We start from the raw sequence: 12,029 nt of genomic DNA, 5'->3' as shown, positions 1-12,029 counted from the left end.
CTAGATAGAACATTTTCCTAAGGTTATCCTTACTATCTTTCCTTCTTACTTTTCAAACCTGTCTCCCTCCCTCTATTTCTTTTCTCTTCCTCAGAGTAAGTCAAAGGCAGACATGATTTTGGGGGACAGTACTAAGTATCTAAGCTCTTCTTACACAACTCAGATTTACCTTTATAAGTATTAATAATATAATGCATTTGTTCTGTTTCTTCTAATGTCTATTATATGTTCAGAAAGGAGAAATGAACAGGGTAGGAATCAGACATTAACAGTTTTCCTGAAGATATCATCAAAATATCATTTTAATTGTTGGCGGAGAGTTCTTGACTTTCTAGTGGACAAATTCAATGATTTCCAATGAGTTGTAATTACCTGATCCTTGTGCAATATATTTGATACCTAAGTCATCCCCTCCTTCTTAAAATGGCTTACTTGGTCCTTATGCCATATTACCTTACTAGGTACTTTTGGTAACTCAACTGTTTTACTGTCAGCATTTATTTGCCTGCTGTTGGCAAAATAGTACCCCAAATTTTTTTATGAGATCCCCCACCCCCCATGTCTCAGCCCATATAAATTACCTTTACTCAAGCAAAATATGTGGGCATTGATTAGTTCTAACTCTATCATCATGAAACTGCAATCTCCCAGCCACAGTAATTGGGTCAGGAATGGGCATATAATTGCAGGATTCAATTAGATACAATAAGAAATTTGCTAGGACTTCAGAGAACAAAGCCTTTTTTACATCCCCTCAGCCCTGAGTGGAAAAGGATACAGAACTTGGAACTTGCTATAGTCTTTTGGGACCACATGGGGTTTGGGAATGCAGCCTAAGTATAAAGCAGAGTGATGCATTAATGTCTTAGTGATACCCTGATTTTCAAGTCATCTATCCACCTGCACTCAAAGCCAGTTTATTAAAGACTTTTCAGAGATAAAAACCAAGAAATCCTCCCTCTATCCCACCATTGTGACTTAAACCAGGTTTTCTATCTCTTGCAACTCAAACAATACTGAAACAAACATAATCTCTGTATTTTACTGTGTACACACACACACACACACACACACACAAATGCGTAAAGTTCTGAAGAGATTTCAAAACAGAAGTGGTTATCTCTGTGGAAAGAGGTCGGTTGTGATGGGAAAGGTCTTTTGTATTATCTTTGTTGTTATTTTATGTTATCTTTATTGCCAAACTGCTTTAAAACAAGGATGCATTACTTGCACATAATTGAAAGCAATACTTCAAAAACAAAGAAAACATTCCGTTCCCAACTCCTCTATCCCTTCCACAAAACAACTTTCATTTCCTTTCCTCTGGGGTGCTGGGGATCAACCTCATCAGGCATATTAGGTAAGCACCACTGAGTTACATGCCCAGCCTAATCACAAAAATTTCTATTGATTAATTACTAATATCTTTGCCCAGTATTCAGAATATTTTGCAGTATAACTTGAAACTCTCTCTCTCTCTCTCTCCTTTCTTCTATGCTGGGTCGTAGTGTTCCTGGACCCTGAAAATAAATACCCTTAAAACTGGAGATTTAGAACTCATTTTGCACACCAATAATGATGCTTATCATTTTCCCTGAAATAGCAATTAATTACATTTTTGAAATGTTTTTTTCATACACTAGTTAATGAGTAGGTGTTGCACCATTGTCTGCACTGCAAATGAAAACAAACGAGGCACAAATTAATCTAGTGATTTGCTGAACGTCTACTGTAAAGCTGTGGTGTTGAGGGCACATGTGTCTTTTGATTCTGAGCCGTGAGTTTTCTATTCACCATAACTTGCAGATGGGACATGCTTCAGGGAGCTCCATTTTAGACCCATGTTCTGGTGCTAAATTTAACTTGACTCCTTTCAAATGCTGTGAAGAGCGCTGTTTAACCCTCTGATGCAATTTTTTAATGTTGCATTTCTTTTCAGATGTAACCGGACATCAGGTATATAAATGCTCTGATAAGGAACTAAGCAATTTTAAGTAGTAGTTTAGAGTTCTGGACCCCCAAAGCTGAATTATCAGCTTCTGATGATGAGGAGCCAAGGTGTTAGCCACACTAGCTGGGTTTGAAACTCAGCTTGTTTTCTCTCAATAAGAAGAAACTCTTATAAGTGCCAAGCTGCTCCTCTTCTGGGGAGCCATGTAAACCTGCTGACCACCAGGGGGCGCATGTTTATTATATTAGGTAGGAACAAAGGCGAGCTCTCCCAAGTCTGAATATTAGATTTCATTGCTCCAAAGCTGGAGGCTTTCTCTGTTCAATTGATCCCTGGGAATGATGGTAGAGCTTTACTTTAAAGCCACACAATAAACTTAAACGGTTAACCCTCTGAGCTCATTAAGTCATTTTTCCTAGTTGCTGGGAAGTGCTGTTTTATAGTGATAATCATGACTGATAATCTAAATGAAAACAATTTTGACAAATTCTAATATAACTTTTTATTGTAACAAGGATGATAAAATCTTTTTCTGTAAAAGGAAGAGGTTTTAGACTGCATGAAAAATAGGCCCTAGGCTAAGGAAAATAAGTCAATTGTGTTTTACCTGATGCCCTCAATCTGAAGGAAAGCAATTGGAGGGACAAGTTATCTTTCTTTCCTGAAGTGCAACTGTATAAAAATAATTTGCAGAATGCTCAAATCAAAGGAAAACAAGAAAACTCAAACCAACCAACAACTGTTATTAACAATTAAAACAATTGGTTTCAAATAATGCCAAATTGCTTTCTTTCAAGCAATTCAGGCAGTTAAAATACCTCCTTCAAGCAGAGGGTAAAGATGGAGGTTTTTCAGGGGCGAAGATATTCTTCCATTTGGTTATCATGTTGGGGAAGAGAGGTGGGGATTGTTTATCAAATCACAAATCAGATTCTTGGGATTTCTTTCTACTGCTGGGAATACCGTAGTTATGTAAGAGTGTAATGCAAGGGAGAAGGTTTGGGATTCACTTGGGGAGATAAAGAGCGAAGATGTACCATCGCTTTATATAAGCCTAATTTGCTAGGGAGTGACTTGCAAGTGGGAGGAGAAACTCGTTATAGAAATGGACACACACGGTTGTGAATTGCTCCAGAACAAACTCATTTAATGCCTGGGAAGTAGAACACACCAGGTAATGTCAGCAAACTATAAAAGGAGGGGTACTTGCCATATGTCACAGAGGATGTTTTCCCAGGCCCCCTTGTCCCACACTATTAAAAGGCGGGTCACTCTGCTTTCCAAACCCTACAGACACTGTCGCCAGCGTCCCCGTTTTGGTACCCTATTATCAGCATCCCTTCATCAGCCTGTTTGCCGCTGGAGCCCCAACCCAAGCAAGGAGTCCTGGAGGAAGATATACCTAGGTGAGCAGCAGCGGCCCTCCACTAGGAGGGGTTGAGCCTGACTCCTCCCACAGAGTGGGTGGGCCGCTCGTCGGCCACACCCACTCACACGTGACCCCCCCCTCCTCCCGCGGCCCCGCCCCCGGCTGCTCCGCAGCGCCAGCACGGCAGGCGCTGGGCGTGAGTCTTGAGAGACCCGCCGGGTTCCAACTCCGCAGCGCCGGCGCGTGGCGGGCAGCAACTTTCTCCCCCGGAGCGGAGCGGGAGCGAGAGCCGAGAGGAGGAGGCAAAAGGCGACAGCGGTAGCGGCGGTGGCTGTACTCCCGCCGGCTCGGGCCGTCCAGACCGCCGGCCCCCGTCTGCTTCGTCCGCCCCTTCCCCGGGCGGGCCTCGAGCCCCTGCCTTATGTCCCGCAAGGCGAGCGACAATGTGGAGTACACGCTGCGGAGCCTGAGCAGCCTCATGGGCGAGCGGCGCCGGAAGCAGCCCGAGCCCGACGCGGCGAGCGCGGCCGGCGAGCGCAGCCTCCTGGCGGCCGCCGAGTCCACCGCCAGCCTGCAGAGCGCGGCCGCTGGCGGCGGCGGCGGCGGCGGCGTCGGGGACCTGGAGCGCGCGGCGCGCAGGCAGTTCCAGCAGGACGAGACCCCAGCCTTCGTCTACGTGGTGGCCGTCTTCTCGGCGCTCGGCGGCTTCCTGTTCGGCTATGACACCGGCGTGGTGTCGGGGGCCATGCTGCTGCTCAAGCGGCAGCTCAGCCTGGACGCGCTGTGGCAGGAGCTGCTGGTGTCCAGCACGGTGGGGGCGGCCGCAGTCTCGGCGCTGGCCGGCGGGGCCCTCAACGGGGTCCTGGGCCGCCGCGCCGCCATCCTGCTGGCCAGTGCGCTCTTCGCCGCGGGCTCGGCCGTGCTGGCTGCCGCCGGCAACAAGGAGACGCTGCTCGCTGGCCGCTTGGTCGTGGGGCTCGGCATCGGTGAGTGAGGTCCGGCTGGGTCCTCGAGAGCCTGTGAGTCGGTCAGGTGTCGAATCCTTCCCACGTCCCCGGCCCTGCCCCCGCTGGGTGTGTAATATTCGCTGTCGTGTTCCCCGAGCCGACGTGCACTCTTGGATCGCCCGCGAACGCTCCGTCCGTCCGCGGGGTTGTGGCCTCTGTGCACTTCCAGAACCCCCTTGCTCCAGCCCAACCTGATGCTGCCTCTTGAGTTTAGACGGTTCCTCTCTGACCCCAACTGTAGTTCTCTGCTGCTAGCACCTTTCCTTTCTCCAGGGTTCCCTACTGGAAACCCAGCCATCCTGAATACGATCATTTTTAGAGTTAAGTAATTCTGAGCTCCAAAACCATTCGCCAGTTCTTTGCCCTCTTTCTTTCTGTACTCACGTATCTTTAGATGGAATATTACTGCCTCTCTTCACTTTCGTAGTTTTCGTATTGCTTTTCAACTTTTTCATCCTGCTCCTAAATAAATTTCCGGCCCCTTGTTTTTGTTTTGTTTAGCTTTCTAACTTTTCCTTCGAATCTGTATTTCTCTATTTAGCCTCTGTTTTGCCTCTCGTGCTCTGTGAAAGGTCATGTGCACTTCCTAAATTCATTTAGGAGCTAGTCTTGGGGATAAATGCCTGCAAAATGGATGTTTGTAATTTGCTTTTAAAATGAAGGGATTAAGGTTCCGCGGGCATTGATTTTTTCACCCTGGTTCCTGAGCAGGGGAGGTACAATTGGCAAGTTCTTGGCAGACGGAAGCGATTTGGAATGTGTTCAGTATTATTAGAAAGCACTTTTCAGGGAAACTGGGGGTTGTGACTTTAGTCTCACGAGTGGTTTTTCTAAGACCCAACGCTGATGTTGTTTTACTGGTTCATTTCATGATTCAGATTTTTTATTTCCCTTAGGGTTTGGTGAAAGCCCTTTAAACCTGGAGATGCTGCTGACCCATCCACTCACCACTTGTTTGACTTAGATGCTTGTCACCCTGTCTCCTCGGTTCTCAGGAAAGCAAACTCCTTCATTGAACTGTGAATGGAGGAGACTAGAGCCTAAAACCCAGATTTGTCGTTGCTAACCTTTCTTTTGCTTGCTTGTTGTATTGTTAATTAGTGAAGCAGGGCCAGGTGCTCAGTAAATGTGAACTTGGCAAATAAAGTTCAAAACGACCAACACAACAACAAAAAACCCTGACACACCTGAAATTAAATCTCTTCGTGTGGAGATGACCCATGCCTTCAGGACCCTCAACAGATAACCTGCCTTACCAGTCAAATGACTAGGAATCTTCTTTGCATCCTTTGCTTGGGACACCTGGGCTTCTTGGTTTTTGTTTTCTTGCAGGGCTAAGGGAGGAATGCAGAGCTTCACCCATGCTAGGCAAACTGAGCTACATTTCCAGCCCTTGGTTTTTGTTTTTTCATACATAGAAATAACATCTTAGGTGGCCAAATTTGTGAGTCTTGTCATTTTTAAAGTAGTGTTTTGCAGGAGTCTCTCAAGGAAACTAACAAGTACAGGATGAAAAGTTGAGCATTGTTTACTTTTATTTGATTGGAAAATGGTGAGTGGTGTTGTGTATCAGGTCCCTTTCCAGATACTGAGTGTATGCCAGTAAGCAAAGCAAGGTGGCACTAAAGCCAGGTGGAACTTGCCACACTCCTTCAGAGAGGCTCCCAGGGATGACCAATAAACTCAAGTGCAGTTGGACAAAACAGGGGGAAGCCAGAGCCTCTTACTGGATGAGAGTGGTATATTGACATGTGAGGAGTATTTCCAGGGTAGAAATGAGGACATGACCTTTTAAGGAAGGGAACGAATACAGAAAGGAAATCGGAGCAGAGGAAAAGGGCACAAGGTGGATGCAACACAGACGGTGAAGGAGAGAGAAAATTGGGAACATAGGTGTGCAAGAATTTTGGAGGCCAGTTTCACAGCCTTATTTTGTGGTCTCTGGGTTCCTGGGCCCAACAGTGAAGCCTGGCTTGGGACATAGTCCTAATTTAGTCCTAATATGGCCCTTTGTGGTTCAGAATAGAAGCCCTTTTTTAAAATGAGGAATGGTTTGAGGTGATAAATAGACTTTCAGATAGACTACATTAGAAAACACTCTTTGTTTCTGAAATTTCAGAAAAACCACTTCAAATTAGGATCTGTGTTAAGCATGTAGTCTTATGCATAAAATCCTTCAAAACTCACAAAGATCCCCAGCCTTTCAAAAGAGAACTTTGAAGAGTCCTATTTAGGTACAGGAAATGGGTCCCTAAATGAGCATTTTTGAGAGACATTTAGTCACTTTTGTTTGTTCAATACACTAAATCTGGGTTAGTTTTATACAATGTATGTATTTCTTAAAGTTGTTAAATTTTGGGTGTGGTCAAGGATTTGTTTTTGTCCTTTGATAATTTAGTAAATGTTGAATTTCAAAATCTGGCTTTTGGTAGCCTCTTCAGACAAGTTTACCATGATAATGTCTGTCCTCCACAAGTTTATCTCGGTAGATGATAAGGTCCATGGGGACAGGGATTTTTGTCAATTTTGTTCAATGATGTACTCCTGAGATAGAGACCCATTATTGAACAAATGGGTGAATAGTGAGGAGGAACATTAAAAAATAAAAACCCCAAACTTCATTACTGGTGAGTTGAACCTTAAGTTAGAATTGTCCTTATCAAAGACAAAGGTAGTGTATTGTCAAAATACTTGAAAGCCCACGTAAAGGTTTTAATTGTAATAGTTTAATGAAAACATTCATTTATCTATTTCAGCAAGTGCTAATTAAACTTCTGTTACTGATTCTTCCAGATTTTGGGTAAGCAGTAATTAGATAAAAATCCCACCCTGGAGGTGTTCATTTTTTAATGGAACCGAAAAACCACATAAACGAGCAATTAAAATGCAGTAGAAAATTTCCCTAAAGTGCTGGAGGAAATGGAGAAGAGTGGGTGAATGATTTTTTTTGGGGAAAGTGAGTAAGACACAGGATTTAGGAGGGTTTTACAGAAATAATGGGCTTTTAAACTAGGATTTGGAGGATAAGTAGGATAAGTAGGAGTTCAATAGATGGCAAGTGTGTCCAAACTAAAACCAGGTCTCCTTCTGCTGGGTGTGGAAACAGTCTTAGGCCGGTAAATGAAAAGGTCATTGATTCACTGTCAGAATTCAAAAACAAGACTCTTTTTCCTCTGACCTTGCTGGGCATTTAAGGTGTAGTTAAGAGCAGGAGTGAAGGTACAGAAATGTGAAAACATTGAGTGAGAGATAATGGGGTCATCATAACTGGAATGGGTTTTTTTGTGGGGTGGGGAGCTGAGTAAGCAGCACATGGTTATTTAAAGACCTTGCCTATGCATCTCACTAGATTAAACATCCTTGGGATATGACATTGGGTTTTTTTTTTTTTTTTCCCTTTTTTTCATTGTTGTTTTAAGTTCTTCTGCCTTCCTCCTCAAGCTTTCTTGCCTCTTGGAATTTTTTTTGTGTTGGAGATCCATTGCTGAGTTGATTACTATAGGATGGATGAACCATAGCATGTGGCCATTACTGACCCACATTGGAAGAGCCAGTGAAAAAGATTTCAAGCAAGAGTGAAATTGTTAATTTGTGTTAAATGAGTTATTTAGTAAGAAAGCATCAGAAAGGAGGGGTGTTTGTTTTGGTTTAGGGATTCCATTTCCTTGACTAGTTGCAACAAAGTAGTTTGAGTGACTGTTGTGGAAAGGGCATTATTTTAATTTTTCCTGTGGTGTACTTCTTTGTTCCTCCAATTACTGTCACCACCTGAACTTTTTAAAGACTCAGATTTCAAATAGCATTTTTCAGTCCCAGAAATTATTGTATTATAAAAGGGTAATCTTATTTAATATGTCCTTTGCACACAGTTTCATTTTGTAGTTTTAAAATTTTTTTTAGCAGAATTGCTCCTATAATTAACATCTTAAAAGTATGGTAGGTTACAGCAAGATTGAAGGAATGTGAATTTGTTCAGTTTTGCTTTGATTATTTTCTGTGACTTTGTATCTCATGTATAACACATATAAAAATTGTTTAGAAAGGACAGGTTAGCAGAAGGTAGTGCTTTTTTCACTGTTGGCATAAGTACCATAAAGCAAAAAGCATACAAATGAGTCTTTCTCCCTGGTGTTGGCATTTAGTGCTCATTACAAGTGGTGATTTAATGCCTGTGGAGGGAACATCAACGTGTAAGTTCTCATATTCATCAATATTCAAACCTTTACTGAGAACTGACATACTAAATTTGTTAGACTAATCTTAGAGTTACATCACTTTCTCTCTCAGCCTCTGGTACAGTACTCCCTCTACTGGAACACAATTTATAACTGCCGATTGTGGCTTGTAATTGGTATATTTCACCTTATTTAGGTACATCTTGAAATACCACAATTTTCTAAATAGCCCTCTAAATTCTTATTCCTTAATGTAAAACAAATGGAAAATTTTGTTTGGTCAAAATATCATGCAATATTGAGATGAATGTCAATAAGAAATTTCCATTAAGGAAGGTGTTATTAGCCAGAAGCAGCCAGATTTTTGAATAAGCAGAAGTAAATATGTATGTGTGTAAAGAGGAATGATTAAATTTATTCCTTTTACTGTTTCCCTGCAAATTTCTTTGGTTGTTGTTTAAAGCAGGACTTCTGTATTGAATTTGTTTTCCCTAATGGTATGAAACTGACACGTAAAATGAAGCTTCTTTGACTACTTCTGTTTCTGTGTTTTATACACATAAACAATTTTCTTTCCTCACTTTTCCATCTGGTGCCTCGGTTTAGCTGTTGCAGAGTTACAGTGTGGATTATGACCTAATGATATTTGCCCAGCAGTGTTACAACACCCTTCTCAAGTGAGTTGTCAGTAAGATGACATAAGTCTGTTAACATGACTTATGTGACATTGTTCACATGACTTCTGCAGAAAATGGTGCTCCTTTTCATTCATCTGTATTTCCCTCTTCTGTGTTACAAGCTGAGAGAACACAAAGTAAACTGACTTTGTACTAACATCTTGGTTTGAACACCTCTAATGATGTAGAACCTGGTAATAGAACTCAAATGGCAAGTCTTTGCCATCTTTACTGAAAAGCACGGGAGTAATTTTCTTATTCTTTCTTTGATCGAATTCAGTTCCTGTATACATCCTTCCTGTCTGCAACTTTTCCCATTTCTTTACCTTTCTTTTTCCTGTAACCATCAAGTCAATAAGTAGCAGCCGTATTTCTAGTAGCAGCTTTTTTTTTTTTTAATCAGCCACAGTATAGCTTGAACTCAGGGCCTCATGCTTGCTAAGCGGGTACTCTGCCACTTTAGCCACTCCATCAGTACTGTTTTGTAGTGGGTTTTCTTGAGATAGGGTCTCATGAACTATTTGTCTTGGGCTGTCTTTGAACCGAGATCCTCCTGATTTCCACATCCCCAGTAGCTAGGATTATAAGCATGAGCCACTGGCACCTAGCAGTAGGTATTGTTAATAGTAGCGAAAAGTCCATTGTCCAGAGGAAAAGAGAAATAAATGAATGTATGGATATATATATATATAAAACCAAGTATTACAGATACTTTTTAAATTGTAGTACTACTGGTTGGATTGGTGTGGCCTGCAGTGTGTGTCCTAAACCACATGGCAGGAGCCTTGTATCTCAGCAAGGCTGCACAGTGTGACAGTGTGTCACCACGGAGTGGTGGCACCTGCATTGTGCTTGACCTGATTCTAGCATCTCTTTCCTGAGTGTAGCCAGTTGCTCTTCAAAGCAGAATGTGCATTGGCAAGCAGTTTAGCTGTCAGCACCACAGAAATGACAATACCTAAGATTTGTTGAATGCTTACAATTCTAAATATTTTGCACATTCTAATTCACAGTCTTCATAATTACTCAGAGGGAGAATATGATTACTTGTTTTTTTCATTCTCTCCTTCCTCCCCCATCTACTCAGTCTCACTGTTGTAAACATGGTGTGTGTGTGTGTGTGAAAGTATGTGTATGTATACATAATCATGTTTACCTGTATAGGTCTTTTGGATCTTATCTTCCACATATGAAACAAAGCATGAGAACTTTGTCTTTCTGAACCTGGCTTAATTTGCTTAATATGATCTTCATTGCCATCCATTTACCTGCAAGTAACATAATTTCATTCGTCTTTATGGCTGAATAATTTTCAACTGTGTATATATACTACATTTCCTTAACACATTCATCAGTTATAGGGCATCTGGACTGTTCCCATAGCTTGACTATTGTAAATAGTGCTGCAGTAAATACGGGTGTGCAAGTGTCTATTATATCCTGACTTACATTCCTTAGGATGAATGCCCAGGAGTGGTATCACTGGATCATATGGCAGTTCTGTTTTTAGTTTTTTGAGGAGCCTCCATGCTGTTTTCCATAGTGGTTGTACTAATTTACATTCCCATCAGCAGTGTATGAGGGTTCCTTTTTCCCCACATCCTCACCAACATTTGTTGTTGTTTGTGTTCTTGATGCTAGCCTTTCTAACAGGAGTGAGGTGAAATCTCCAGTGTTGTTTTGATTTGCATTTTTTTTATGGCCAGGGATGTTGAGCATTTCTTCATGTATTTATTGGCCATTTGTACTCCTCCCTTTGAAAAATGTCTGTTCATTTTCTTTGCCCTTTTCTTTATTGGGTTGTTGCTTCTTTGAGAGGTTAGCTTTTTGATCTCCCTGGTTATTTCTTGTCAGATGTGTAGCAGGCAAAGATTTTCTCCCATTCTGTAGGCTGTCTCTTCAGTCTGGTGAACATTTCCTTTGCTGTGCAGAAGCTTTTTAGTTTGATTCAGTCCCATTTGTCAGTCCTTTTTCTTAATTGCTGAGCTGTTGGGTTTCTATTCAGGAAGTCATTACCTATGCCTGTATGTTCCAGAGTTTTGCCTATTCTTTCCTATAGTAGTTTCATAGTTTTTTGCCTTACATTAAGGTCTTTGATCCATATGATCACTTATTTTAGCAGTGAGGATATTTAGGCAGAAAGAGCTGGAGTAGCTTTCTCATGGTCACAGAGCTACTGGGTGGGGCCATCAATGGCCCTGAAGATGTTTCGCTTTATGGGGAGAGAGAGAACAAAATTGTATTAGTGAGTCCATCTGAGGCTATGAGACATGGAAGAGATAAAGAAAATGTTAAAGAATGAAAAATACTGAAACAGTCCATCTATATATGAATATAATATAATGCACTGTACAGTAAGCTGTTAGGGGAGCATGGTGATAGAGAATGAGAAAGTAATGGGGGTGGAAGGGGAAGGAGCTAATTTGATTAAAGCACAATATATACAGACGTGAAGTACCAAGGCGAAACCTTCTTGTACTATCAGTATACAATTAATAAAAAAAAAAAAAAAAAGTGAAGGGCAAAAGGGGAAAATAAGTTTTCTTAGGGTAGATCCTGTGGAGACAGGTGGGCACAAGTAAAGGCGGAATGTATGTATTTTATATCCATTTATGAAAATAGAAGAATGAAATCTGTTGAAATTGTTCTAAGGAGGGGGGGAAGAGGGAGATTGATGGAAGGGGTAAATCCAACTAAGATATATTTTAAGCATATATATAAATCACCGTGTACCCCCAGTATAAGTATTATATGCTAATAAAATCATAAAAAGGAAAAGTTTGCATAATCTTCAAAAAGCTGATGACTAATACCCATAGTCCTAGCTACTTGAGAGGCTGAGATCGGAAA

At 41.7% G+C, this 12,029-nt stretch overlaps 1 protein-coding gene across 2 annotated transcripts in view; it reads left to right on the top strand.

Annotated features, from left to right (window-relative positions):
- Positions 1-3,459: 3,459 nt before the first annotated feature.
- Positions 3,460-12,029, top strand: part of Slc2a13 (solute carrier family 2 member 13) — a 331,342-nt gene continuing 322,772 nt past the window's right edge. Inside the window, exon 1 of one of the 2 annotated variants that reach the window (XM_074083130.1) lies at positions 3,460-4,306. In XM_074083130.1, the coding sequence (XP_073939231.1) occupies positions 3,742-4,306 (565 nt within the window). In that variant the 5' untranslated portion in view covers positions 3,460-3,741. The remainder of the gene's footprint in view (positions 4,307-12,029) is intronic. The other variant, XM_074083129.1, reaches the window with a different exon arrangement.

This window comes from Castor canadensis, chromosome 8, assembly GCF_047511655.1.
Source record: "Castor canadensis chromosome 8, mCasCan1.hap1v2, whole genome shotgun sequence".
NCBI lineage: Eukaryota > Metazoa > Chordata > Mammalia > Rodentia > Castoridae > Castor > Castor canadensis.
Note: the sequence above shows the minus strand (reverse complement) of the source record. Positions and strands in the feature narration are given on the sequence as shown.